At 45.2% G+C, this 26,059-nt stretch overlaps 1 protein-coding gene across 4 annotated transcripts in view; it reads right to left on the minus strand.

The window, feature by feature from the left end:
• Positions 1-608: 608 nt before the first annotated feature.
• The window catches only part of FXN (frataxin), a 40,788-nt gene continuing 15,337 nt past the window's right edge, over positions 609-26,059 (minus strand). For 2 of the 4 annotated variants that reach the window (XM_033237149.1, XM_033237152.1), the window contains 3 exons: positions 22,288-22,408; positions 10,177-10,274; positions 7,527-8,131 (listed from right to left, as the gene is read on the minus strand). In XM_033237149.1, coding sequence (XP_033093040.1) covers positions 7,861-8,131; positions 10,177-10,274; positions 22,288-22,408 — 490 coding nt within the window. In that variant the 3' untranslated portion in view covers positions 7,527-7,860. Of the gene's footprint in view, positions 2,190-7,526; positions 8,132-10,168; positions 10,275-22,287; positions 22,409-26,059 lie in introns of those variants that run through there. The other 2 variants (XM_033237150.1, XM_033237151.1) reach the window with 2 other exon arrangements.

The following is a 26,059-nucleotide window of genomic DNA, read 5'->3' on the forward strand; positions in this document are numbered from 1 at the left end:
CCTGGCTTCAAGCAATCCTCCTGTCTCAGCCTCTGGAGTAGCTGGGAATATAGGTATATGCCACTGCTCCCAGCTTAACTTAATGGAATGTGTTTTTATTCACCCACTGGAAAAGCCTTTGCTACATATTAATACAGACTTGTCACTAATAAACTTTTTTTTTTTTTTTTTTTTGAGACAGAGTCTCGCTCAGTTGCTCAGACACGATCTCGACTCACTGCAACCTCCGCCTCCTGGGGTCAAGCAATTTCCCCATCTCAGCCTTCCGAGTACCTAGGATTACAGGTGCGCGCCACCACGCCCGGCTCATTTTTTATCTTTAATAGAGACTGGATTTCACCATGTTGGCCAGGCTGGTCTCAAACTCCTGACCTTAGGTGATCCGGCCACCTCAGCCTCCCAAAGTGCTGGGATTACAGGCGTGAGCCTGGCCACTAATAAATCCTTCTTTAAGTAAGAAAATAATATAATATGAGCATAACTTTGTGGGAATTTTAATGTCCTAGAGGCTTGTTGCTTTATGTATAAAGTGCAGGTCAGTAAAAATTAAAATGAGGTAACGTGGTATAATCAGCTTAACCCAGTAAGGGTACAATAAGGGATGGCTAATTATTATTTTATTATTATTTTGAGATGGAGTTTTGCTCAGTCACCCAGGCTGGAGTGCAATGGCACGATCTCGGCTCACTGCAACCTCTGCCTCCGGGTTCAAGCGATTCTCCCGCCTTAGCCTCCCAAGTAGCTGGGATTACAGACACCTGCCATCATGCCCAGCTAATTTTTGTATTTTTAGTAGAGATGGGGTTTCATCATGTTGGCCAGGCTGGTCTTGAACTCCTGACCTCAGGGGATCCACCCACCTCGGCCACCAAAAGTGCTGGGATTACAGGTGTGAGCCACCAGGCCAAGGATGGCTATTATTCTCACATGAATTCAACTGAAATCTCAATAGGGCAACACCAATAACAATGTTTCCTATATAACTTAAAAACTGTTCTTTGTCATCCCCTCATCTACCCAATGGGAATTAGAGCTCACCTGTTAGGCTGCTTGACAGGACCACTGAATGCTGGGAATCAACCATACTCTATCTTCTCATTTAACAGATGGGGAAGCAGAGGTCCAGGGAGTTTGGGAAACTTGTTCACAAAGGGACAACTACTTTGTGACTGAACTATGTCTAGGACCATGGCTCTCTTTATCAACATGAATATCTCTTTCATTTATACGCCCCTTGACATTTACAAGGCACCTCCTCAGCTCCATGATTTTGTTTATTACACTATATCACTCAGCTCATGAAGATGGCTTTTTTTCTTCTTTTCTTGTCTTTGGAAGATTCTTTGCATTCTTGTAGCAGCTGATTCCATACTAACCCCTAAATTGAAAATATATATATACACACAGACACATATGTGAATATGCAGAAGAAACAGCACTGGGTCTTCCTGGACAACCCAGTACAGGCCACACCCTGGCAGCCACAAATCACAAATAAGAAACGGTCTTTCCATGTGAGTTGCTTTCGATACTTCAACGCTAAAGAGCTCAGAAGTGCTTCTACTTTGAAAGAAGCCCAAAAACATTTGTAGGCTACCCTTTAATGTGTCTCATTTGGAGACAGAACAGTGAGCAGGTTGACCAGCTGCTCTTCATGTACTTTTTGCAGTGAATCCTTCAAAGAATGAAGAGTGAAGACAATTCATTTTTCCTCCTGGAATTTTTCCTTCTTATTATTTTGCTTTTTTAAAGGTTGTTATATTCAGGGATAGGCATAAGACATTGTAAAAGATAAGGGATATCATGTGAGGGAGGAAATCAGACAATCCAAAAAATCTTCTGTAGAAATAAAAAATCAGAACTTGGGGGCAAGATAGGAGACAACACATTCTTTCTACAGAGCTGTGACACATAGCCCAACTGTCCTCAAAAGCAGGAATGAAAAAAATAACAACAAAAAAAAAACAGACCTCAGCTGCATAATGAAGCTGGGGTATTGGCCTAATAGCTTTTAAAGTCCTTAAAACTGGGCTGGGCATCAAGCATCTTTTCCGGAATAGGCCAAGGAAGACAAGTCCAGTTTGGTTTTTAAGGCTTTAGTGAGCTCTGCGCCCAGCAGCTCATGGAGGGAAACGCCGTCGTGGGAATACACCCAGTTTTTCCCAGTCCAGTCATAACGCTTGGGTCCACTGGAAGACAAAACAAATACATAGTAATTCCAGAGCATAGCCCTTCAGATGAACCACTGATTCCACAAATGCTGCCCCCAAGAAATTGACTGGAGTAAGGCTCTAGAAAATAACACAAAATGAGCTACAGTGTATATCTGACTTCTTATCTTAGCATCTAAGAAGAGTTACACAATAGATCTTCTGGAACAATTCCCAGAATCATTCTCAAAACCTGAAAAAACATTTGACCCTTACTGATAAGTCTCCAGGTATCACACTTTGATCTCCAGGTTTTGCTACCTTACATGTGATACCTGCTGTGCTAGAGTAGTGTTTAAAAATTAGGGCCATTTTTGTGCCACTGATGTAACTTGTGCCTTACCTATACTATTATTAGTTGTTAAAGTGAAATTCACATAACATAAAATTAACCATTTAAAAATGAATAATTTGGCGGCATTTAGTACATTTACAATGTTGTGTAACCACTACCTCTAGCTCCAAAACATCTGCATCACCCCAAAAGGAAAGCTAGTGCTGTTGTTCCTTGTTATCTATGGGGAAGGGGTTCCAGGATCTGCAGATACCAAAATCCGTGGGTACTCAAGTCCCTGATATGAAATGGTACAATACATGCATCTAACCTAGGCACATCCTCCCACATACTTTAAGTCATCTCTAGGTTACTTATAATGCCTAGTACAACGTAAATGCTATGTTAATAGTTGTTATATTGGTTTTTTATTTGTATCATTTTCATTGTTTTATTGCTTTTTATTTTCAAATATTTTGATCCACGGTTGGTTGAATCAGCAGATGTGCAACCCACAAATACAGAAGGCCAACTACACCCATTAAACAGTTATTCCCCATTCCTTCCTCTCCTAGCACCCCAGCAATCACCTAAACTATTATTTTTTAAAAATATTTTTCTTAATTCAATGTTAAATTCATGACATTGAGAGCCTGGTGGGCTAGTTCATCCACCTCAAGCTCATCCAGTGAACAACGGCACATGCACGTCGCTTTGGGAATGCCGTATTCATGTGGACAGACTGGAGGCTGGCTTCTGCCATGTCTTGGTATACCAGATGTACATTCCACTTCCTCATGGCCTCATGGATGAATGGCCATGGAATCAGATAACACTGGTGCATGTGGCACCCTGATGGAGGTAAGAACAGAGTACACAGGAGCCCAGAAGCAAGGGCACCTGAATCTGCCTGAGCACTCAAGGAGGGCTTTTCCAAAGACTGAGGCTAGGAGGAGGTCACCAGGAAGGGAAGCTTGGGCAATAAAAGTATCAAGGATTCCTGCATTATCAACCAAATGCTGGGGCTTGAACCTGTTCCCAGTATGTAGATAAAAAATGAGTGAACCAAACCATCAGGGTCACATAAAAATAACCAATAAACCACACCAAGCCCAAGGATCAGGACCTTGGCCCTATACTCTGATGCTGCTATTGGGTTGCCAGGCAGAGCCTGAGAAACCTCTAGACCCCTTCACACTGCTTGAGATGCTCTGAGCACAGGCACTGATGTGCAAGTGTCCCTAGAACTCTCCTTTATTCCATCCTGCAACCTCCTCAGGGTGGGTAAGGTGGGAGGAAAGACTACTGATCCCACAGAACCTGAAAAGTTATCAACTTTTAAAAAAACAGGCCGGGTGCAGTGGCTCACACCCATAACTCCATCACTTTCGGAGGCTGATGTGGGAGGACTGCATGAAGCCACGAGTTTGAGACCAACCTAGGCAACAAAGTGAGACCCCATGTTGACAAAAAAATTTATTTTTAATTAAAAATAAATAAAATTAAGGAAAACAACAACAAAAAATCAGAAATGTAGCTGGATGAAAGAGATTTTGAACCAATGTGAAAGGCTGAGAGGAAAAAAACAAAAAATTTTTTTTATGTAAACAATCTTTATTTGAAAAATAGTACCTTATGATCCTAACACTATCAATCAAACTTCAATAAGAGCAACTGCAGCATCAACTAATAACAGTTGCTAAATTAACAAGAGATCAATCAAAAGTGCTTTAAAGGGAGCAGCACCAGCTGGTGTTCCCAAGTCTCTGAGCATTCAGGACCCGGGTACAGGGAAACAGAATCAAACCAGCTGGTGCTCTAGCCCCAAGCCCTCACATTGTGACCTGCCTCCCTCCTGGGGGCCCTGGCAGCCCATGGTCCGTGTGGCACTTCCAGACCCCTGTCAGCTGTGGGCGGGGCCCCAGGAGCCAAAAGCCACTTGGAAAAGGCTGGAACTTGGCCTCATAGTCAGCCAATTTCTGCCTGTTGTGGTCATTTTCTTTTTGGAGTACCTGGAGCACTCTCTCAATGGACACGGCAGCCCTCCAGACTTCCTGGGCCATTTTCTTCTTCTTCTTCTTCTTTTTTTTTTGAGATGGGGTCTCACTCTGTCACCTAGACTGGAGTACAGTGGTGCAATCTTGGCTCACTGCAACCTCTGCCTCCCAGGCTCAAGCAATCCTCCCACCTCAGCCTCCCGAGTAGCTGGGGCCACAGGCATGCACCACCACACCTGGCTAATTTTTGTATTTTTGGTAGAGTCGGGATTTCACCATGTTGCCCAGGCTGGTCTCGAACTCCTGAGCTCAAGCCATCTGCCTGCCTCGGCCTCCCAAAGTGCTAGGATTACAGGCGTGAGCTACTGTGCCTATGCCCTGGGCTGTTTTCTTATAGCAGACCATCTCTCTCTGAAAACTGGAAGTGTCTTTCTTCAATTCCTGGGCCAGGTTTTGGGCCATATTCTTGTAGTGGTCATGGGTGTGACACATAGGGTTCAAGTTTTCGTGCCCCTTGCTTAGTCTCTGCTAGAGGTTGGGCAGTAGGTGTCCTCCTCCGTGGACTCCCTCTATGGTCTCATCACATGTCTTTGGTGCAGTTCAGGCAGAGCGGGCAACAGAGGCCTACTCCCTCAGCACACTTTGTTCTTGTGCTGTGAGCTCTTTACTCCTTTGGATTTGTTCCCACATTTGCATGTTTGCTTCTACAATTGTCCCCTCAGGACATTAGAAAGATGCAACTGAGGTCACCATTGTCATCCACACTCTTCAGAGGGACTTGTGGCTAGGACGCTGGGGAAACATCATGTCCAGCTTCCCTGTTCCCCTCCACTGCCAAGTCCCCATTGTAACACCCTTGAGCAGAGGCAGGACACTCAGTGGGGTGAGTGACAGAAAGTGACATTATTTATGCGATGCCTTGGGGGAGTGGAAAGAGCTCACAATAGCCCCTTAGCACAGGGAGGCTATTTGCTTCACTACAACATTCCTGGCCTGTTTCATTCCTGCCTTGGCCTTTCCTCCTTCTCCTTTTTTTGAGACAGTCTCACTCTGTCGCCCAGGATGGAGTACTGTGGCAGGATTTCAGCTCATTTCAACCTCCACCTCCTGGGTTCAAGCGATTCTCCTGTCTCAGCCTCCCAAGTAGCTGGGATTACAGGTGCCTGGCACCACACCTGGCGAATTTTTTGTACTTTTAGTAGAGACAGGGTTTCACCATGTTGCCCAGGCTCGTCTCAAACTCCTGACCTCAAGTGATCCGCCTGCCTCAGCCTCCCAAAGTGCTGGGATTACAGGTGTGAGCCACCATGTCTGGCCCCTTCTTCTTTGCCTGTAAACATTGCTTCTGTCTCGCAATTTCTTGGTCAGGCAGCTCTGCAGTTTGCTGACAGTCAGTGCCATCATTCAGATAGTCTGCAGTTTGCCCCTAAAGATCCTCTCCATGGTGCTGTGAAACATGCAGGACGCGCTTTGCATCAGTCGCTCGGGGAAGTTCAGGAGGTCTGCCTTTCATGCTTTTTCAGAAACTAACCTAGGTCCTGACAGGAGGACCTGCTCATTTCATTTGGAACCCTCCAGCCTGACGTGCTGGCCGCATCTTGGCCCTGGTCTTTCTGCGGATCTCACCCTGGGCCGATTCTCCCCTTCTCAGTGTGTCATCTTCTGACTGTGAAGGCCACCACAGCAGTGCATGCCTGGGTCACCCAGGGCATCTATAGGTTCCCTGGCACTAGTCCCAGGATTCCGCACATCACTAGCACTGCCACCCACAGGAGGGCCAGCAGCAGCTGAGTTGGCATGTCGTGGCAGCCAGCAGGCCCTATGTGGCTCCCGAGGGCTTCACAGCTCTGCCTCCACTTGCCAGTGGCCTGTGGGCCACAAATGACCACTTGGAACCCTGTGGGGTGTTTCATCTCTAACAAAAACAAGGGCCCATCAGTCTTTGTAGACCTTCTGTTGGGCTGGGGAGAGGGGAGGCACCCCATGTCCTAGAAAATTGTGTCCTTGATTTTGCTGTGCAAACAGAAAGTGACATTATTTATGCAATGCCTTGGGGGAGTGGAAAGAGCTCATAGTAGCCCCTTAGCACAGGCCACGCCAGGCCCCACCTGGCCCTACAGCACAGCTAGTGGGTCAAAGCAGGGCCAGGTCGTAGCCCCGTGTCCACATGCAATCCTCTCAGGGTAGCATGGTGGCCTACCTCTGTCCCTGCTGAGGCTCGTTACCAATTTCAAGCTTCCTTCTGCTGCAGGGAAGCCTGGTCCCACCTACAAAGAGTCTGTCTCCCTTGCTAGATTGAGCTCCTTGAAGATGGGACTGTGTTTTCTTCATCTCCTTATTTCCAGTAGCTCATCAATGCCCATTATACAGTAGAGGCTCAGTCATTTTTGGTCCTGTTTTCTTGTTGACTTTACTCTGACTTAGGACATGTCACTTTCCCCACTGGACCTCCATATTCACATCTGTCAATAAGAGTAAGTGGGTAAAGATCCTTCTCGCTTTAAAGCCCCTCCAATACAGAGACCTCTGAAACCAGAAACAGAAGCTGAGGAGTGGTAAATGGAACATTTTCCCTGGCATGATGGCCGGCACCTGTAGATCTGGCTGAGGGTGGTATCTTGCCAGTAGAATGCCTCTGCAGAATTTCACCCTACTTTTCTTGTTTTTTTTTCTTTTTCTTTTTGAGACGGAGTCTCGCTCTGCTGCCCAGGCTGGAGTGCTGTGGCCCGATCTCAGCTCACTGCAAGCTCCACCTCCCGGGTTCACGCCATTCTCCTGCCTCAGCCTCCTGAGTAGCTGGGACTACAGGCGACCGCCACCTCGCCCGGCTAATTTTTTCTATTTTTTAGTAGAGACGGGGTTTCACTGTGTTAGCCAGGATGGTCTCGATCTCCTGACCTCGTGATCCGCCTGTCTCGGCCTCCCAAAGTGCTGGGATTACAGGCTTGAGCCACCGCGCCTGGCCTCACCCTACTTTTCAAATCAGACTCAAGGATGATCTTCACTGTTGATAATTTTATTTAATTAATTAATTAATTAATTTACTTTTTTTCCTGAGGCTTTGTTATTGACACAACAGCTTCTGGAAATCTTTTCCACAGAGAGTATGGGGGCTTCTTTGGCCAAGTTGGGCGGCAGCAGGCTCCAATGGCTCGGCAGTCACTGTCCGGGCCACAGCATGTCCACAACCTCTTACTCCTCTTCAGAGGTTTCTCCAGACATTACCGTGTGTCTGGTCATGCCATTTGCCACAGGTATAAAAACAATGACAACGGCCCGAAGCTGCGGGATCCTCCCACGGAATCCTCTGCCTTTGCAGGCACAGCTACACGGTGCTCCTGTGCTCCAGCCTGCTCCTTCCAAGACAGGAGCGGGACGTTCAAGGTCCTGCTCCCCCAGACCCCGCAGTCTGTGTGGGCAGCAGGCCGGGAGTGGGGAGAGCCGCCCTGGTAGTGAGGGCCTGGAGCGGGACGGCTGTGTTAGGCAGCGTCCTGGCCTCCAGCGAGTGACTGGCTTCTGTCCCCCGCTGGGAGCTGCCATCTTGCCGCCACTTCCCACAGAGGCACTGAGAGCTTGTCGTCAGGAAACGCTTCTCTGCCTCCCTTCCCCTGACTCCTATGCGGCTGTGGCCTCTCTGGATCTGCCGGAAACTGGGCGCAGGAACGGGAGGGGCCTGAGGTGGACCCGGAGCCTGTGATCTCTGGGTGTGGCCTTCTCCGGCCGAGGCACTTCTTCAGTCTCACCCTGCCCCCCACCATATATATACACACACACATATATGTGTGTATATATATACACACATATATGTGTGTGTGTATATATACACACATATATATGTGTGTATATATATAATTTTTTTTGAGGAAGATGGTATCTGTGACAGTAAATAGCTTGCTCAGCAGATCTTTCCAAATTCCCATATTTCTGAACACAGCTAGGGTAAGAGCCTATTGCTGGACAGTGTGTCCAAATACGATATGGAAGTTTTCAGTCTCCAGATATGGGGAAAATTCTTTTGCGGTAGGTGCCTGCCCGATATTTACAAAGGCAGTGATCCCCAGAAGTGATCGCTGGACTGAGCTGATCCACTTTGTTCCCCCCGGAGATGGATAAGAACACACAGGCTCACGCATGGCCAGGGTCAGGAAGAGTGACTGAGGCCACAGAAGCTAACTGGCCCACAGAGGTTAAAATCCTCCAACCTCCACACTAACTGGGTCTAAAAACCAATACGAGTTGTGAATTAGGGCCTTCCTAGAATGACAGTGATTTCTAGTGCTGTTTTTGTTGAACTCTAGCACACTTCCTGGATGAGAGTGTGGGGAAAGGAAACATAACACTATTTATTCTGAACAAAGCATTAGAGATCACAGAATGATAAATGGTATAATATTAATTGCCTAAAAATGATGTCAATGTTAGGGGGTAGAGTAAGGTTATAATTTTTTAAAAATGCAAATACCATTAGTCTTTCAAAGAATTCTATGCTGGTTTTATCTAGCCCTTTCCCAATTCATAGTCAACATGCTCTCTTTGGAAGTGCTAATGAATGACTGGATCTGAGAGCTTTTTGTGGGCATTTGTCTCTTACTTTCTTACAACCACTTCAACAGCAGCCAGGCTGCTGAGGGATGAGCGACATCTCTCACTGCATGTTCTCAGGCTTTCAGATGCTATGCAGGCTGCATTGTGTCTCCAACACAATCTTTTATTCCTCTACATTGAAAGCACATCAATGGAAAAGGCAGGAAGGATCAAATGCCCTAGAACAGCAATATAAAACACTCTGCCACCTCCACAGGATACACAACCCCATCCTGCAAAGGGAATTCAAATAACCCTTTACCTGAGAGGCTCAAAACAAGTAGAGGTCAAACTTTAACTTGCTTTGAAGACAAAGTGCAACTTGTTCAAATGCTACAAGGTCAAAAGTAGCTTTTTTAAAAGTCAGGGCAATGATTTAATAGAGGAAAACTGTCTAGGCTGAATTTGGAAAAGTTATAAGCTATTCACTTCAGATCTTCTTAATAACCTGATGCCTGCTTACAGTATCCAAATTGTCAGCAGGGAGAAGTTATATAACTAGAGTAAGTTTTTCTACTGAGAATGAGACAGGCTGCAAAATATCAGGAAAGACTCAATTATAAGGATACTAACATAAGACGGTGACTTGTTTTTTTGGGGGGGAGAGGGGACAGGGTCTGGCCCTGTTGCCCAGGCTGGAGTGCAGTGGTGCGATCTTGGCTCACTGCAACCTCCACCTCCTGGGCTCACACTGAGGCTCAACCTCAGCCTTCCAAGTAGTTGCGACTATAGGCGTGTGCCACCACACCTGGCTAACTTTTGTATTTTTAGTACAGGCGGGGTTTTGTGGCATTGCCCAGGCTTGTCTCAAACTCCTGAGCTCAAGTGATCCACACTCTTGGCCTCCCATAGTGCTGGGATTACAGGTGTGAGCTACTGCACCCAGCCGTGACTTTCATTTTTCTTTTCTTTACAGAGCCAGGGACTCACTATGTCGCCCAGGTTGGTTCTGAACTGTCCTTAAGTGATCCTCCTACTTCAGCCTCTCTAAGTGTTGGGATTACAGGTGTGAGCCACCGTGCACAGCTGACATTTCTTAAATGGTCCACAATGTTGCATTTTGGAAGTCTTTAAGGATTACAGATGTTGACTTCTGAACATACCTACATACCTGGATGGAGAAGATAACCAGATTTGCTTGTTTGGCGTCTGCTTGTTGATCACGTAGGTTCCTAGATCTCCACCCAGTTTAACAGTTAAGACACCACTCTAGGGGATTAGGTGGAAAAAAGCATGAAGAAATCAAAACAAGAAAAAGTTAGCACTTTGTCATCATTGCTTCATGTTTTATCTCAACACTTTCCATTTCTATAAGTACACAAAATACACCATAAAGAAATGTCTTTAATTTAGTATTTAGAAATAGGAGTTTGTGTAGGAAGAGCTTTGCTTTCAGAATCAGAATAGGATTAATCATAATGATGTTGTATCTCATAAAGCGTTGCCTGTTCCCTGTGAGGTCTGCAAGGAGAGAACGGTGATGAAGCTCGGAGAGTTAAGTGATCTGTCTGAGGTCTTGGTGCTGGCATCTGGGATTCCTGGTTTGTTGCCCTCAACCATCAACCAGAACATACTAGAGGACATAAAAAATGCAGACTCTAACTCTGTTAGAGTACCACGTCAGCCCAAACATCAGACATGACAAGTCTATTATAGAAGAAGTAAAAGCAAGGAGAGGAAGTACGCAAACCATGTTTTGCTTGTTTTAGAAGAGCATTAGCTTCAGCTCTGTTGGTAGAAGGCAGAAACTCAGGATAAAGTTTTTTATTTCCAGACCCTTCTCCTGCATCTAACAAGCTTCTCAGATACTCCTCCAAGGCTTTATTTTTCTCTAAAGAGCCTTGAATTCTTCAAAAGACTGGTTGGTCCATCTTTGAACAATAAATGCTCATTTAAATTTCAAAACACTCCTTCAACAGAAGAGTCCTTTACTTCTAAAGCCTGTGGTCTCTTTAAAATGGGTGAGATATGAAAGAAACAGCTACAGGGCTCAGTTCCCTGCATTGGAACTCGTAAGCAAGAGGGAGCCTGCTATTCCCCATCTTGTGCATGACTTGCAGAGATACAACAGCAGCAGCCTTTTTCTGTGCATTCTAGAGCCTCCATCCAATCGAGAGGCACTGAATGATTCTTACAACACACTTTTGCAAATACAGAGAGTTATTTAGGCCAGGCGTGGCTCATGCCAGCACTTTGGAAGGCCGAGGCAGGCAGACCACTTGAGCCCAGGAGTTCCAGACAGGCCCAGGCAACATGGCAAAACCCTGTCTCTACTAAAAATGCAAAAATTAGCCAAGTGTGGTGGCATGCGCCTGTGGTCCCAGCTACTTGAGAAGCTGAAGTGGGAGGATCGCCTGAGCCCAGGAGGTTGAGGCTGCAGTGAGCTGAGATCACACCACTATACTCCAGACTGGGTGACAGAGTGAGACCCTGTCTCAAAAGCAAAGCAAAACAAAACAAAAAACCCAAAAAACAAAGAGCTACTGAAATTCCAGAGGGTAGTAACAATAATAATATAACTGACAGCAGTGAGACAAGGGGCACTACTGGGTTATTTTTTTAAATAACATCTTTTTCTGATTCAAAAATAAATGCATAGAAATGATGGAGATGTCAGTAATGCAGACACTGATAAAAATATTAACCACTATTTACTCAGTTCCTACTGTGCCAGGCTTGGTGTTTGGCACTTTGTGTAAATTGTTTCCAACTTGACTACAATTCTTGGAGGTAGAATTCATTATTCCGGTTTCACAGATGAGGAAAACAGAGGTTCATAGTAAAGAGTACTTAGTAATTGGCAGAGCTAATCTTAAATCCAGGTCTGTGTGGGTCCAAAGACACTGTTCTTTCTATAACATGAAGCATTCTCTCAATCCCATTAACCAGAGATAAAAGATATTCACTCTCAGGTATTAGCTGCCAGTTTTTGTTTGTTTGTTTTTACAACAGGATCTTGCTTTGTTGCTTAGGCTGCAGCAGTGGCAGGATCGTGGCTCGCTGCATGCAGCCTCAAACCCCTACCCTCAAGTGATCCTCTGCCTCAGTCCCTGCCTCCGGAGAGCTGGGACTACAAGTACCACACCTGTCTAATTTTAACATTTTTCTTTTGTAGAGATGAGATCTCGCTATATTGACCAGGCTGGTTTCAAACTTCTGGCCTCAAGTGATCCTCCCACCTTGGCCTCCCAAAGTGCTGGGATTATGTTACAGGTGTGAGCTACTGCACTCGGCCCCATTTTTTTTTTCTTTTATTTTACTATAGTAAAAAACACATACTGCTAAATTTATCATATTAACCATTTTAAGTGTACAGTACAATAAACCATATTCACACTGCTGGGCAGCATAACTCTAGAACTTTTCATCTTGTAACACTGAAACTCTATGCCCATTAGATACTAATTTCCCCATCCCATAGCCCTTAGTAACCACCTGTCTACTTTCTGTTTCTATGATTTTGACTTACCTTTTTTAAAATTGAAAATAAAAATTATACATTTATGGTGATGTTTCTATGATTTTTGACTACTTTTGACTACTTTATGAGTGGAATCATAAGTATTGGTCCTTTTATGACTTGACTGCCAGTTTTTGAAAGCATTTTTTTAAAAGGACTAGGATTATACCATACATAAGTTTGTTTTAAAAACATTTTTTTTTCCGAAACCCATTTTTACTGTTTTGGTATGACTATATTTCATTTATTTAAAAGTTTCTTAAACCTGAGGCCACGTGTGGTGACTCATGCTTGTAATCCTGGCACTTTGGGAGGCCGAAGTGGGAGGATCGCTTGGGCACAGGAGTTCACGACCGGACTGGGCAACATGGTAAAACCTTGTTTTTACAAAAAATTACAAATTTATTGGGTGTGGTGGTGCGCACCTATAGTCACAGCTACTTGGTAGGCTGAGGTGGGAGAATCACTTGAGCCTCAGAGATTGAGGCTGCAATAACCGGTGATCATGCCACCACACCTCAGCCTGGGTGACACAGGGACTTTGTCTCAAAAACAAATAAATAAAAGTTCCTTAAGACTGTACAATTCAGGAATTTTTAGTATTTCACAAAGTGTGCAAACATCACCACTATTTAATTCCAGGCTGTTTCCATTGCCCCAAAAAGAAACCCTGCACCCATTAATACTCACTCTCTATTTCCCACTCATCCCATACACAGAGTTTTAGAAATGATTTTTCCATGAGATCACAGGCTCAAAGAATCAACACACAATCATTGGTAATCTGTCCTCTTTGTGGCCCTTAAATGCTCCAATTGTGTGTTGCAGCCTATACTGGGGGGGCACCATCCAGCAGAAAGGGCAGAGGACTGAGTAAAAGATGCGAGTTCCAGGTCTGGTCTCCACTGATCAGCGGTGCCTGTCTCCCATGGCGTCTCTCCTGCCTTCTTTGAGGACTCAGGGCAAGAACTAGAGGCTGATACATGTTCAAGGTCTCTGCACTTGCGTCCATCACCACAATGCCTCAGCACACAGCAAATCAAGGGGTGCACGTGCAACCACTGAAGCCAAAATAGACTCTTTCCTATTAGAATTGGAAATCTTTTGAGTGACTCCAGTTGCAAAGGGCATATTAATAAACAAATGTGAGAGTCCTTCTAGCTCCACACCTCTCAAGCTATTTTCGCCCCATCACCTTCTCTGCAGTCCACTTCCTCCCTCCCCACATGAGATCCGCTCATCTCTACCCTGATACCACTCTGTGGGTCCCACTGCCTTGTGGTGCTTCCTGTCTGCATTCACAGCTGCCTGTCTGCTTGCTTGTCCCCTGACCTCCACTACTTTAAGCACCTTGGCAGCAGGAGATTTGTCTTTTCATGCTAGCATCTGCAGGTCTAGCACCTTCATTCCTCCTGCAAAAAGGACATTTGTGGATGAATGACCAACTGGTCAAACAGTGAATGAGCGGATGATGACCAGGTAGTGTGATACCATCTGCCCAAGTTAGGACAAGGTTACACAGGGCAGAAAACCCCAATGCTTAACTTCCTCCCACCAGTCTGTTCACTGTAATTAGATGTTTTCCCCACAGATCTTGAAACTATTTTAGAAGGAAAGTGGTGGCAGGAAAGAAACTAGTTCAGCAGAAATTCTTAATGCTTTTGGAACTGACTCCAAATAGACCAGGTAAAGAGGGCTTTCTCTTTATCATTATTATTCCTTAGACAATCTGAGTTTATTTTGGGAGTGTGCATGCCCTTAAGTGCAGAAGGAATAGTTAAAATATGTAGCAGTTTCTGAGACACAGGCACCAGCCAGTCAGCACAGACAGTGGCCACAGCTGGTGAGTCTTACTGACTCTTCCTAGTCAAGATCAGCCCTACTCATGTATGAGCCAAAATAGCAATTACTGTTGTCATCAGTTCACTTGTAGAAATAGACACATGTAAGATGGCATGTTTAGTCTGGAGACTTCACATACATATGACCTCCTTCATTTCTAAAGTAGATACCAACTTGCTAGGATGTGTTTTTTACCTATGTTATTTTAATTGATCCTCATATAAACCTGAAGAGTGGAGGTTAATGTCACTAATTTCATAGCTGAGGAACTTGTGGCTCACAAAAGTTAGAAATTCATTTAAGGACTCTTGGAAAGAAAATACAAATCCAGGATGCTAAGCCAGATTCTTTGTCTCCTTATCCAATAAGGTGGTGCCTCACTGGGCCGGGAGCAGTGATCCGGGCCTGCAATGCCAGCAATTTGGGGGGCCGAGGCAGTTGGATCGCTTGAGGTCAAGAGTTCAAGACCAGCCAGGCCAACATGGTGAAATGCTGAAACCCCATTTCTGCTAAAAATACAAAAAAAATTAGCTGGACATAGAGGCGTGTGCCTGTAATTTCAGCTACTTGGGAGGCTGAGGCAGGAGAATCCCTTGAGCCCAGGAGGTGGTGGTTGCAGTGAGCTGAGATCGTGCCACTGCACTCCAGCCTGGGCAACAGAGTGAGACTCTGTCTCAAAAAAAAAAAAAAAAAAAAAAAGGATGCTGCCTCTGAGCAAGGGTTTTTAACTTGGGATTAAGTGGTCTCAGGGGGCTGCAAACACTTACAGCTTGAAGCTGAAATGGTACTCCTGAGTGTGCTAAATGAAGTGTAGCCTAAAACTGCCTCCTTACATATTTTAAGTTTGGATCTAAGGGCTTCTCTGTACATAGTGAACTGTAATCTACTCTTCTACCAATCACCGAGTTTTGGCTAATCAAAGGCGGCCAACTGTTCAAACCATGTTTAAGGCAAACACCAAGCTGTAACCAATCCGGCTGTTTCTGTACCTCACTTTTATTTTCTGTTTGTCACTTTCCTTTTTCTATGCATAAATCCTAAATCCTCTCCAACCACGTGGCGCACTATGGAGTCTCTCTGAACCTCTTCTGGTTGCAGCCTTCCCAATTTGTGAATCATTCTTTGCTCAATAAAACTCTGTGAAATTTAATGTGTTTAAAGTTTTTTTTTTTTTTTTAACAGGTGAGTATGGAAGTTTTTCTTGGGAGAGGGACGGGAGCAGTCATCAGATTCTTAGAGGGAGGTCCTGATCCAAAAAAGATGAAGAACTCTCAGCTCTAAGACAGTGATATGCTGACACCTTAGTGAATAAAGAACATGTCAACAAGCAAATCCTCATTAAAATATCTAAGAGGCCAGGACTCCACCTGGGAAAAAAAGGAGGGCAGTTTGGAGGTAACTTCGGATAGTGTGATGACTCTAACAGTCTCTAGGCAGATTTTGCTAGGTCAAGTGCAGTAGACTCCACAGCTGCCTAGTGACACGAGGTGCTTTCAGCTCTGGTGCAGTGTCTTCTGTAATGACCAGTGCCAGTACGAGGTGAAGCCTGGGGCCAGACATTGGCATCCACCCATTACATGGACCACTTGATCAGATGACACACCAGTTAAGAAGCCACTTAAGTCTCCCCCTCCACAGGGAGAAAAGAGAAGAACAGATGTCTTCTTGGGTGTATCTGGATTACTGCTTTGTCTACTTGGCCAGTAGTAAGTTGGTAAAAGGTGTATAAATGCTGAGAGGCATCAATGAAAGCATGTTTTGGAAAAGTCTCATTTACATAGTGAATCAATATTTATTAAGTCCCTACTATGTACTTGGCACTGTTCCAGACACTGGGATCACAATGAGAGGTAACAATGTGCTAGCAGCCCTCACTCAGCGCCTCCTTGGCCTCCACGTCCACTCTGGCAGTGCTTGAGGGGCCCTTCAGTCTGTCACGGTATGGTGGGAGTCCCTCTCTGGGCTGGCTGAGGTCGGAGCCGCCTCCCTCTGCTTGTGGGGAGGTGTGGAGGGAGAGGCGCAGGCGGGAACCGGGGCTGCACGCCCCGCTCAAGGGCGAGTTCTGGTGGGCGCAGGCTCAGGCTCAGGGGGCCCACACACTGAGTGGCCTCGCCTGTGGTGCCGCTGACCCAGAGCAGTGAGGGGCTTAGAACCTGGGCCAGCAGCTACAGAGGTTGCGTGGTTCCCCAGCAGTGCTGGCCCGCCAGCGCTGCACTCAAATTCTCACAGGGCCTTAGCTGCCTCTCTGCGGAGCAGGGCTCCCAACCTGCAGCCCGCCATGTCTGCGCTCCCCCACCTAAGGTGGACTCCCGCACCTCCCGAGCCTCCCCTAGGGGTGCTGCCCCCACTCCCGCCCCCTGCTCCGTGGTGCTGGGTCCCATCCACAGTCTAAGGTTTGAGGAGTGCAGGCGCAGCTGGGGACTGGCAGGCAGCTCTGCCTGCAGCCCCAGTGCAGGATCCACTAGGTGAAGCCAGCTGGGCTCCTGAGCCAGATGGGGACTTGGAGAACTTTTATATCTAGCTGGAGGATTTTATGTGCACCAATCAGCACTCTGTGTCTAGCTCAAGGTTTGTAAACACACCAATCAGTACTCTGTGTCTAGCTCAAGGTTTGTAAATACACCAATTGGTACTCTGTATCTAGCTGACTCTGTGTCTAGCTAACCTAGTGGGGACTTGGAGAACTTTTCTGTCTAGCACTCTGTGTCTAGCTCAAGGATTGTAAACGCACCAATGAGCACTCTGTGTCTAGCTCAGGGTTTGTAAATACACCAATCAGTACTCTGTGTCTAGTGCAAGGATTATAAACACACCCAGCAGCACTCTGTCAAAACGGACCAATCAGCTCTCTGTAAATTGGACCAATTGGCAGGATGTGGGTGGGGTCAGACAAGGAAATAAAAGCAGGCTGCCTGAGCCAGCCAGCAGCAACCCGCTGGGGTCCCCTTCCACACTGTGGAAGCTTTGTTCTTTTGCTCTTTGCAATAAATCTTGCTGCTGTTCACTCTTTGGGTCCACACTGCCTTTATGAGCTGTAACACTCACCGTGAAGGTCTGCAACTTCACTTCTAAAGTCAATGTGACCACGAACCCACCAAGAAGAACGAACAACTCCAGACGCGCTGCCTTTAAGAGCTGTAACACCACCAAGGTCTGCAGCTTCCCTCCCTACAGTGAGACCACGAACCCACCAGAAGGAAGAAGCTCCAGACACATATGAACGTCTGAAGGAACAAACTCTGGACACACCATCTTTAAGAACTGTAACACCGCGAGGGTCCGCGGCTTCATTCTTGAAGTCAGTGAGACCAAGAACCCATCAATTCTGGACACAAAAGAATGGACAGCATCCCTGCTGTCAAGGAGCTCAGTCTATTATAGGTGGTAGCTGGCATGTAAATAGACAATTATAACACAGAGGGATCAGTGCTCCACAGAGTCATCCTCAGAGTGCTGGGCAAGGGAGAAAGGAAGGACCATTGTCTGCTTAGAGTATCTAGGAAAGCTTCACAAAGGAGGTAACTTCCAGCTATACCTCAGGGGAGGAAAAGACTGCCCTCCCACAAAGCTCAAGTAATATTAATATCAAACATGAAATACAAAAATTAGCACCTGAAGGACTCTAATCAGGAATTCACACCCTGGGGTACAGAGTTAGCATTTCAATGTAGTTAATCATAAGTCCAAACTATAGATGGCAGCCACTATGTATCTTTAGCTTTCTAAATCTACACTTAAGCATTTGCTAATTAGTAAATGATTTGTTAGAAATAATTTTACCCTTGAGTGATACTCAAAGCATATGAATTGGCTAGAAAAATATAGGCATCTCTTCCTTGGAAAGAATAGGTTACAGAATCTGGAAAGCCTATCAGCCTAATATTGTCTTCAGAGAGACACTCTCAGGGCAGGAATCAGGAAGGTTCTGTGACCCACTACTGAGCAGAAGGTTTTGTCACCTGGTTCAAATTGATTCAATGATGTGAGAAATAAAATTCTAAGCTCCCAACTGACTCAACAAACCATCTCTTGGCCAAGGGGAGCCCAGAGATACCATAAAAAAATTTAAGTTTTGGCCATGATGGGAAAGGAATTTCAACAGGTCTTGTTCTACTCCCTCCCTCCCTAACTGCCATTAGTTTCTTTTCCCGCTAAGGGCTAAACAGAAACTAGCCCTTCAAAAGACTAACTTGAGGCCATGTGTGGTGGCTCAGGCCTGTAATCCCAGCACTTTGGAGCTGCCTGTAATCCCAGCACTTTGGGAGGCCAAAGCAGGTGGATTATCTGAGGTCAGGAGTTCAAGACTAGCCTGACAACAACAGGGTGAAACCCTGTCTCTACTAAAAATATAAAAAAATTAGCCCGGCGTGGTGGCAGGCACCTGTAGTCCCAGCTGCTCAGGAGGCTGAGGCAGGAGAATCGCTTAAGCCCAGGAGGCGGAGGTTGTGGTGAGCCAAGATCGCGACACTACACTCCAGCCTAGGCTACAGAGCGAGACTCTGTCTCAAAAAGAAAAAAAAAAAAAAAAGACTCACTTCACCACTGGTATCAACCAATCATCTAATTCTGCTCTTCCCTTTTAGTGGTTTCAGCACAACTGACTAGCATTCCTTCCTGATAACCACTGACCACAGAGTGGTCTGAGACAGGGTCTTGCCCAGTCACCCTGGCTGGAGAACAGTGGTGCAATCATGGCTCACAGCTGCCTCGAACTCCCAGGCTTAAGTGATCCTCCTGCCTCAGCCTACCAAATAGCTAGGTCTGCATAGATATGCAGTCTCATTTTGTTGCCCTGTAATAAATTTCAATGTTAAGTTTCTGCCTTAAGGTAAACATGGGAGACATGCTGCATACACGTTAGCTTACTCTGCATGCGTGTACCATCTCTTTGTGAATATTCATAGATCCTCCCATAATCTGTTGAATATGTATGCTTAGCTACACCTCTCAGCATAAATTCATGCTCCCTTTGCCCATTCTTGGAAGTGCTTGTTTTTCAGTTATGGCCAGAGGCTCTGCTTCCTGCCTACAGGTAGTAGGGACCCTCTTTAGAAATAGTCCTCCTTTCTAAATTTATAGATTTGTGGCTGGGCGTGGTGACACACACCTGTAATCCTGGTGCTTTGGGAGGCTGAGTTGAGAGAATAGCTTGAGGTCAGGAGTTTAAGACCAGCCTGGGAAACATAGCGAGACCCATAAATAAAATAATTAGCCAGGTATGGTGGCATGTGCCTGTAGTCCCAGCTACTAGGGAGGTTCAGGTGGGAGGATCACTTGAGCCCAGAAGTTTGAGGCTGCAGTGAGCTATGACTGTACCACTGAACTCCAGCCTGGGTGACAGAGTGAGGCCCTGTCTCTAAAAATAATAATAATAAATATTATATTTTATATAAATATATTTAATTAAATATAAATATATTTGTGACTTTTTCAGTTCAATAGAAGTAAACCAAAAGATGACTTTGCCGGTTGCTGTGGCTCATGCCTGTTAACCCAGCACTTTGGGAGGCTGAGGTGGGTGGATCACTTGAGGTCAGGAGACCAGCCTGACCAACATGGTGAAACCCCATTTCTACTAAAAATACAAAAATTAGCCCTGTATTGTGGCACACGTCTGTAGTCCCAGCTACTCAGGAGGCTGAGGCGGGAGAATCGCTTGAACCTGGGAGGCAGAGGTTGCAGTGGGCTGAGATCGCACAACTGCACTCCAGCCTGGGTGACAAAGCTAGGCTTCCACTTAAAATTAAAAAAAGAAAAAGAAGAAGAAGAAGTAAACAAAAAATGCAGTTGCTAGAATACTGGCATATTTGCTTCTAACAAAACATTCATGCAAAATACTCTGGAAAACTGGGGGCTTCACTAATCCTATAAAAACAGGTTTCATGACTGTTCTTGTGGCTTGCTCATCAATGTCTGCATGTGTGGGCAGAGTTTAGCCTGTGACTTGGTTTCCCTGCAGTTACAGGCTCTAGTAGAGGCTAGGGGAGAGGAGGCCCTTAACTCTCCCACCTCTAATCAGGCTGTGGATGCTCAAGTTGGTAGGCCAGTTTGTAAGAGTTCCCAAGCATCTTGGCCCTCTAGGGCTGCCTCCGCAAGTACTTTTAAAGCCCTACCCAGACACTACTGCATTTTTTGCTGCTGACAGCAATTACTGAATCTACTTGGAAGGCACTCAATCCTTCCCTGCTCCATTGCTCTTTTTTTTTTTTTTCCAATTCCCTCACTGTCCTTATAGTCAGGCTTGATACCTTCTCGAAGACTTGGTTGCTTGCTCCATCATGTGGAGTGCCTTCTCCATCCAGTGCTCCCGCTGCAATTTCCAACACCATTTCTATCGCTTTAGTCTGATGGCTGATTGCCCTCAACAATTCCATGATTGAATCCAAAATGCATGCCTCATGACATTTCCTGGTATTAGTTAATTGCCATCAAGAGGATTAACATCTTTGAGGGGCTGGGCGCTGTGGCTCACATCTGTAATCCCAGCACTTTGGGAGGCTGAGGTGGGAGGATTACTTGAGTTCAGGAGTTCAAAACCAGCCTGGCCAATGTGGTGAAACACTGTCTCTACTAAAAATACAAAAATTAACTGGGTGTAGGGGCGTGTGCCTGTAATTCCAGCTACTTGGGAGGTTGAGGCAGGAGAATTGCTTCAACCCGAGAAGCAGAGGTTGTAGTGAGGTCATGCCGCTGCACTCCAGCCTGAATAACAGACGGAGACTCCGTCTCAAAAAACAAACAAACAAACAAACCCAGAAAACCATCTTGGAGGGATTTTCTGCCTCTGGCAAAAAAGAACTACTCTAAGGCCTAAGCAATAATTCTAAATCCAAAGGCAGACCCTTGCCCAAATCTGCCACCTGGTGGCCAGTCGATAAAGACCAGCATTTCCCTGGCTTCTAGGATCTGGGGCTAATGTTTCATCCAACTCAGAAGTTCTCACACCAAGCCTGATCTGGTGGCTCATGACTGTAATCCCAACACTTTGGAAGGCTGAGGGCGGGGGGTGGATCATTTGAGGTCAGGAGATCGAGACCAGCCTAACCAACATGGTGAATGAAACCCCATCTTTACTAAAATACAAAAATTAGCTGGGCAAGGTGGTAGGTGCCTGTAATCCCAGCTACTCGGGAGGCTGAGGCAGGAGAATTGCCTGAACCCAGGAGGTGGAGGTCACAGTGACCCGAGATTGCGCCACTGCACTCCAGTCTGGGCGACAGAGTGAGGCTCCCTCAAAAAAAAAACAAGTTCTCATACTAGCTGCATACTGGAATTACCTGTAGAGCTTAAAAATTCCAGTGCCCTGCCCAGGCCATGCCACACCCCAGTCCAAGTAATCAAAATCTCTAGGAACAAGACCTAGAGAGACACATTAGAATCCCAGGTGAGCTTTTCAAAAATATGCTTCCCAGGAATGCACCCCACCTACCCCATCACTGTCTCACAGGAGCAGGGCTCAAGTCTCTGTAATCTGAATAACTTTTGGGCAGTTATCTTACCCCTGCTGAAGAACTGCAGGTCTAGTTTGTTGTTTGCTCCATCTGCCTGCTGGACAAACACACACTATGGCCCCTCTCTGATTTCTCTTCATGGGTATCCACTGAAGCCAGCAAATGAGGCTCAGAGAGGCTCAGTGACTTGCCCAGGGTCGCAATAAGCCTGGTAGAGCTGGGCTGCAGCTTGAAGCCTAGTCTTATCTATTTATTTATTTGAGACAGAGTCTCGCTCTGCAGCCCAGGCTGGAGTGCAGTGGCGTGATTTCGGCTCACTGCAACCTCCGCCTCCCGGAGCCCTAGTCTTTTAATCCTACCCACAACTCCACGCTACTTGATGCTTAGCTCTGCTGCAGGGGAATTCTTCATTTTAGTGAACTAAAATTCTTAGGAATTCTTAGAAAAATTAAAAGAAGTCAAGAGGTACCCCAAAGGAAACATCATAGTCCTCAAAGGTGTATGGCTTGTCTGCAAGGTCTTCAAAAAACTCTGCTAAAGAGTCCAGCGTTTCCTCTGCTAGTCTTTCATAGGTGGTGTCATCTAGAGAGCTGCAGGGGAAACACAAAACCCAAAACACACGATTACCAAACGCTTCCATTTTACTAATACCAAATTTACACACTTGTTATTTAAGTTCATTAAACTGATGAAAATAACATGTACAAAGTAAAAGTTTGTCCTTTTTTTTTTTGAGACGGAGTCTCACTCTGTCACCCAGGCTGGAGTGTAGCGTCTGCTCTAAACTCCTGATATCAAGTGAGCCACGTGCCTCGGCCTCTCGAAATGTTAGGATTATAGGTGTGAGGCACCACGCCTGGCCCGAAGTAAAAATTTAAACAGCACGGAAGGGGTTACAGAAAGAAGCAGGCAGACCCCATTCCCAGAAGCAACTACAAATAATAGTCCTTTCTGGGCCAGGTGGCAAGGTGGCTCATGCCTGTAATCCCAGCACTTTGGAAGGCCGAGGTGGGTGGCTCACCTGAGGTCAGGAGTTCGAAACTAGCCAGGTCAATATGGCGAAACCCCGTATCTATTAAAAATACAAAAATTATCATGTCCTTTGCAGGGACATGGATGAAGCTGGAAATCATCATTCTCAGCAAACTAACACATGAACAGAAAACCAAACACCACATGTTCTCACTCATAAGTGGGAGTTGAACAATGAGAACACATGGACACAGGGAGGGGAACATCATACACTGGGGCCTGTCGGGGGCAGGGGGGCAAGGGGAGGGAGAGCATTAGGACAAATATCTAATGCATGAGAGGCTTAAAGCCTACACGACGGGTTGATGGGTGCAGCAAACCACCATGGCACACGTATATCTATGTAATAAACCTGCACATTCTGCACATGTATCACAGAACTTACAGTATAATAATAATAATAATAATAATAACAACAAATTAGCTGGGTATGGTGGCGTGACCTTGTAGTTCCAGCTACTCGTGATGGTGAGGCAAAAGAATTGCTTGAAACCAGGAGGCAGAAGTTGCAGTGGGCTGATATCGTGCCACTCTACTCCAGCCTGGGTGACAGAGCAAGGCTGTCTCGGAAAAAAAAAAAAAAAAAGTCTTTTCTGTATCCTTCTATCTGCATATTCTTTTTAATATACAAATGAAGCATTTTGCATTTTTTCACTTAATTATGTCTTAGAAATTTGCATTTTCTCACTTAATTATGTCTTAGAAATTGTTCTATATTAGCACCTATGGATTTTTATAATATTTAATTTTATGTTATTTATCCAGTCCTCTTTAGCTGGACATGAAGGATGCTTCATTGCTTTTGTTATTAAAATTTTGCTTTCGCCCAAAATTTTGTTGGGCAAATCACAAAGTGGGAGAAAATATTCATATTACATACATCTGAAAAATGATTCATCCAGAATATACAAAGAACACCGGCTGGGAGCAGTGGCTCATACCTGTAATCCCGGCACTTTGGATGGATGAGGTGAGTGGATCACTTGAGGTCAGGAGTTCGAGATCAGCCTGGCCAACATGGTGAAACTCCATCTCTACTAAAAATACAAAAATTAGCCGGGCATGGTGGCAGGTGCCTGTAATCCCAGCTACTCGGGGGCCTGAGGCAGGAGAATCACTTGAACCCAGGAGGCGGAGGTTGCAGTGAGCTGAGATCGCCCCACTGCCCCCTCTACTCTACCCCGGGTGACAGAGTGAGTGAGACTCTGTCTCAAAGGAAAAAAAAAAAAAAAAGAAGACCTACTAATAAATAAGAAAAAGAAAAATCAACAGAAAAAAATGGGGAAAATACTTGAATAGATTTCATAAATAAAAGATCTCCAAATGCCCAATGAACACATAAAAAGGTGTTCAACTTTGTTAATCTTCAGGAAAATGGAAATTAAAAAATCACAGTGAGCTGCCACCAGAATGGTTAAAATGTGAAAGGTGGGAACCCTCGCAGCATCAGTGATGAAAGAGAGAATTTAATGTGGGTGATGTTGGGAAAGATTTTGGTTCAGAAGTATGCCCAGTGCCACACTATGGAAAAGGAGGCAAGCACAAAACTGAGCCAAATCTCCATGGTCTGTCTTTTTGGGCAGAAGACAGGTCAGGCCGTTGGATTCCCTTACACAGACGCCAGTAAGAACAAAGGTATCACCTGGGGAGAGGATACACTGATGGAGTATTTGGAGAATCCCAAGAAGTACATCCCTTGAACAAAAATGATCTTTGCCAGCATTAAGAAGAAGGCAGAAAACACAGACTTGGTAGCTTATCTCAAAAAAGCTACTAATGAATAATAATTGTCCACTGCCTTATTTATTACAAAAGAGAAATGTCTTATGACCCTTTTATGTGTACCATCATTTAACAGACCTCATAAACCAGAATTCAGATCATGAATGACTGACAGAATATGTTTGTTGGGCAGTCCTGATTTAACTAAGACTGGCTTGTGGTTAAATGAGTATGTTTGGTGTTTTGAATTTTAATGGTAATTCTGGGCCTGGTGCGGTGGCTCACGCCTGTAATCCCAGCACTCTGGGAGGCTGAGGCAGGCGGATCACCTGAGGTGAGGAGTTCAAGACCAGCCTGAACAATATGGTGAAACCCTGTCTCTACTAAAAATACAAAAATTAGCTGGGCTTGTAGTGCACGCCTATAGTCTCCAGCTACTTGGGAGGCTGAGACAGGAGAATCGCTGAAACCCTGGAGGTGGAGGTTGCAGTGAGCTGAGATTGCACTCCAGCCTGGGTGACAGAGTGAGACTCCGTCTCAAAAAAAGAAAGAAAGAAAAAAAAAAGGCTGGGCATGGTGGTTCATACCTGTAATCCCAGCATTTTGGGAGGCTGAGGCAGGTGGATCACCTGAGGTCAGGAGTTCGAGACCAGTCTTGCCAACATAGTGAACCCTTGCCTCTACTAAAAATATACAAGTTAGCTGGGCATGGTGGGGCGAACCTGTAATCCCAGCTACTTGGGAGGCTGAGGCAGGAGAATTGCTTGAATCCAGGGGGCGGAGGTTGCAGTGAGCTGAGGTGGCGCCACTGCACTCTAGCCTGGGCAACAAGAGCAAAATTCTATCTCAAAACAAAAAAACAAAACAAAACCAAAAAAAAAAAAAAACGCAAAAAAACCCAAGTTACTCTCAGTAAATGCTATCATTGTTTATTCCTTCTAAAGATATGATCAGATTTCATTAGTAATGTTCAACTTTTCACAAAGATGGTGAATGCCATCTTAAAATCTATTGGAGATTTTTTTAATATTTAGATTTATGTAACTGGTTATGTAAATATATTTAAATACTGGAGGAAATTCCTTCACTATCTCAGAACCAAGCAAGATTCACCTGTATTTTGTGTTCATTTGCCTCTTAAAGGCAAGGGCTGAAGATAAAGTAGCAACGTTAACTTTATATTTTTGGCCTTAACTGTGCCAATCCAATCAGAATTTTCTGTATCTAAAATGGTTCATTTTACTTACTGAAAGACATTTTAGTGTGGTTTATGTGTAATATCAAAAAAAGATTATTTAACACTTCTCACATTAAAAAAGAAAAGAAAAGAAAAGAAAGAGACAGATCGTATCAAGAGCGGGCCATGGGCTGGGTGCAGTGGCTCGTGCCTGTAATACCAGAACTTTGGGAGGCCAAGAAAGAAGGATCACTTGAACCCAGGAGTCTGAGACAACGTAGAGACCCCATCTCTACAAAAAAAATTAAAA

This window comes from Trachypithecus francoisi, unplaced genomic scaffold, assembly GCF_009764315.1.
Source record: "Trachypithecus francoisi isolate TF-2019V2 unplaced genomic scaffold, Tfra_2.0 Lachesis_group16, whole genome shotgun sequence".
NCBI lineage: Eukaryota > Metazoa > Chordata > Mammalia > Primates > Cercopithecidae > Trachypithecus > Trachypithecus francoisi.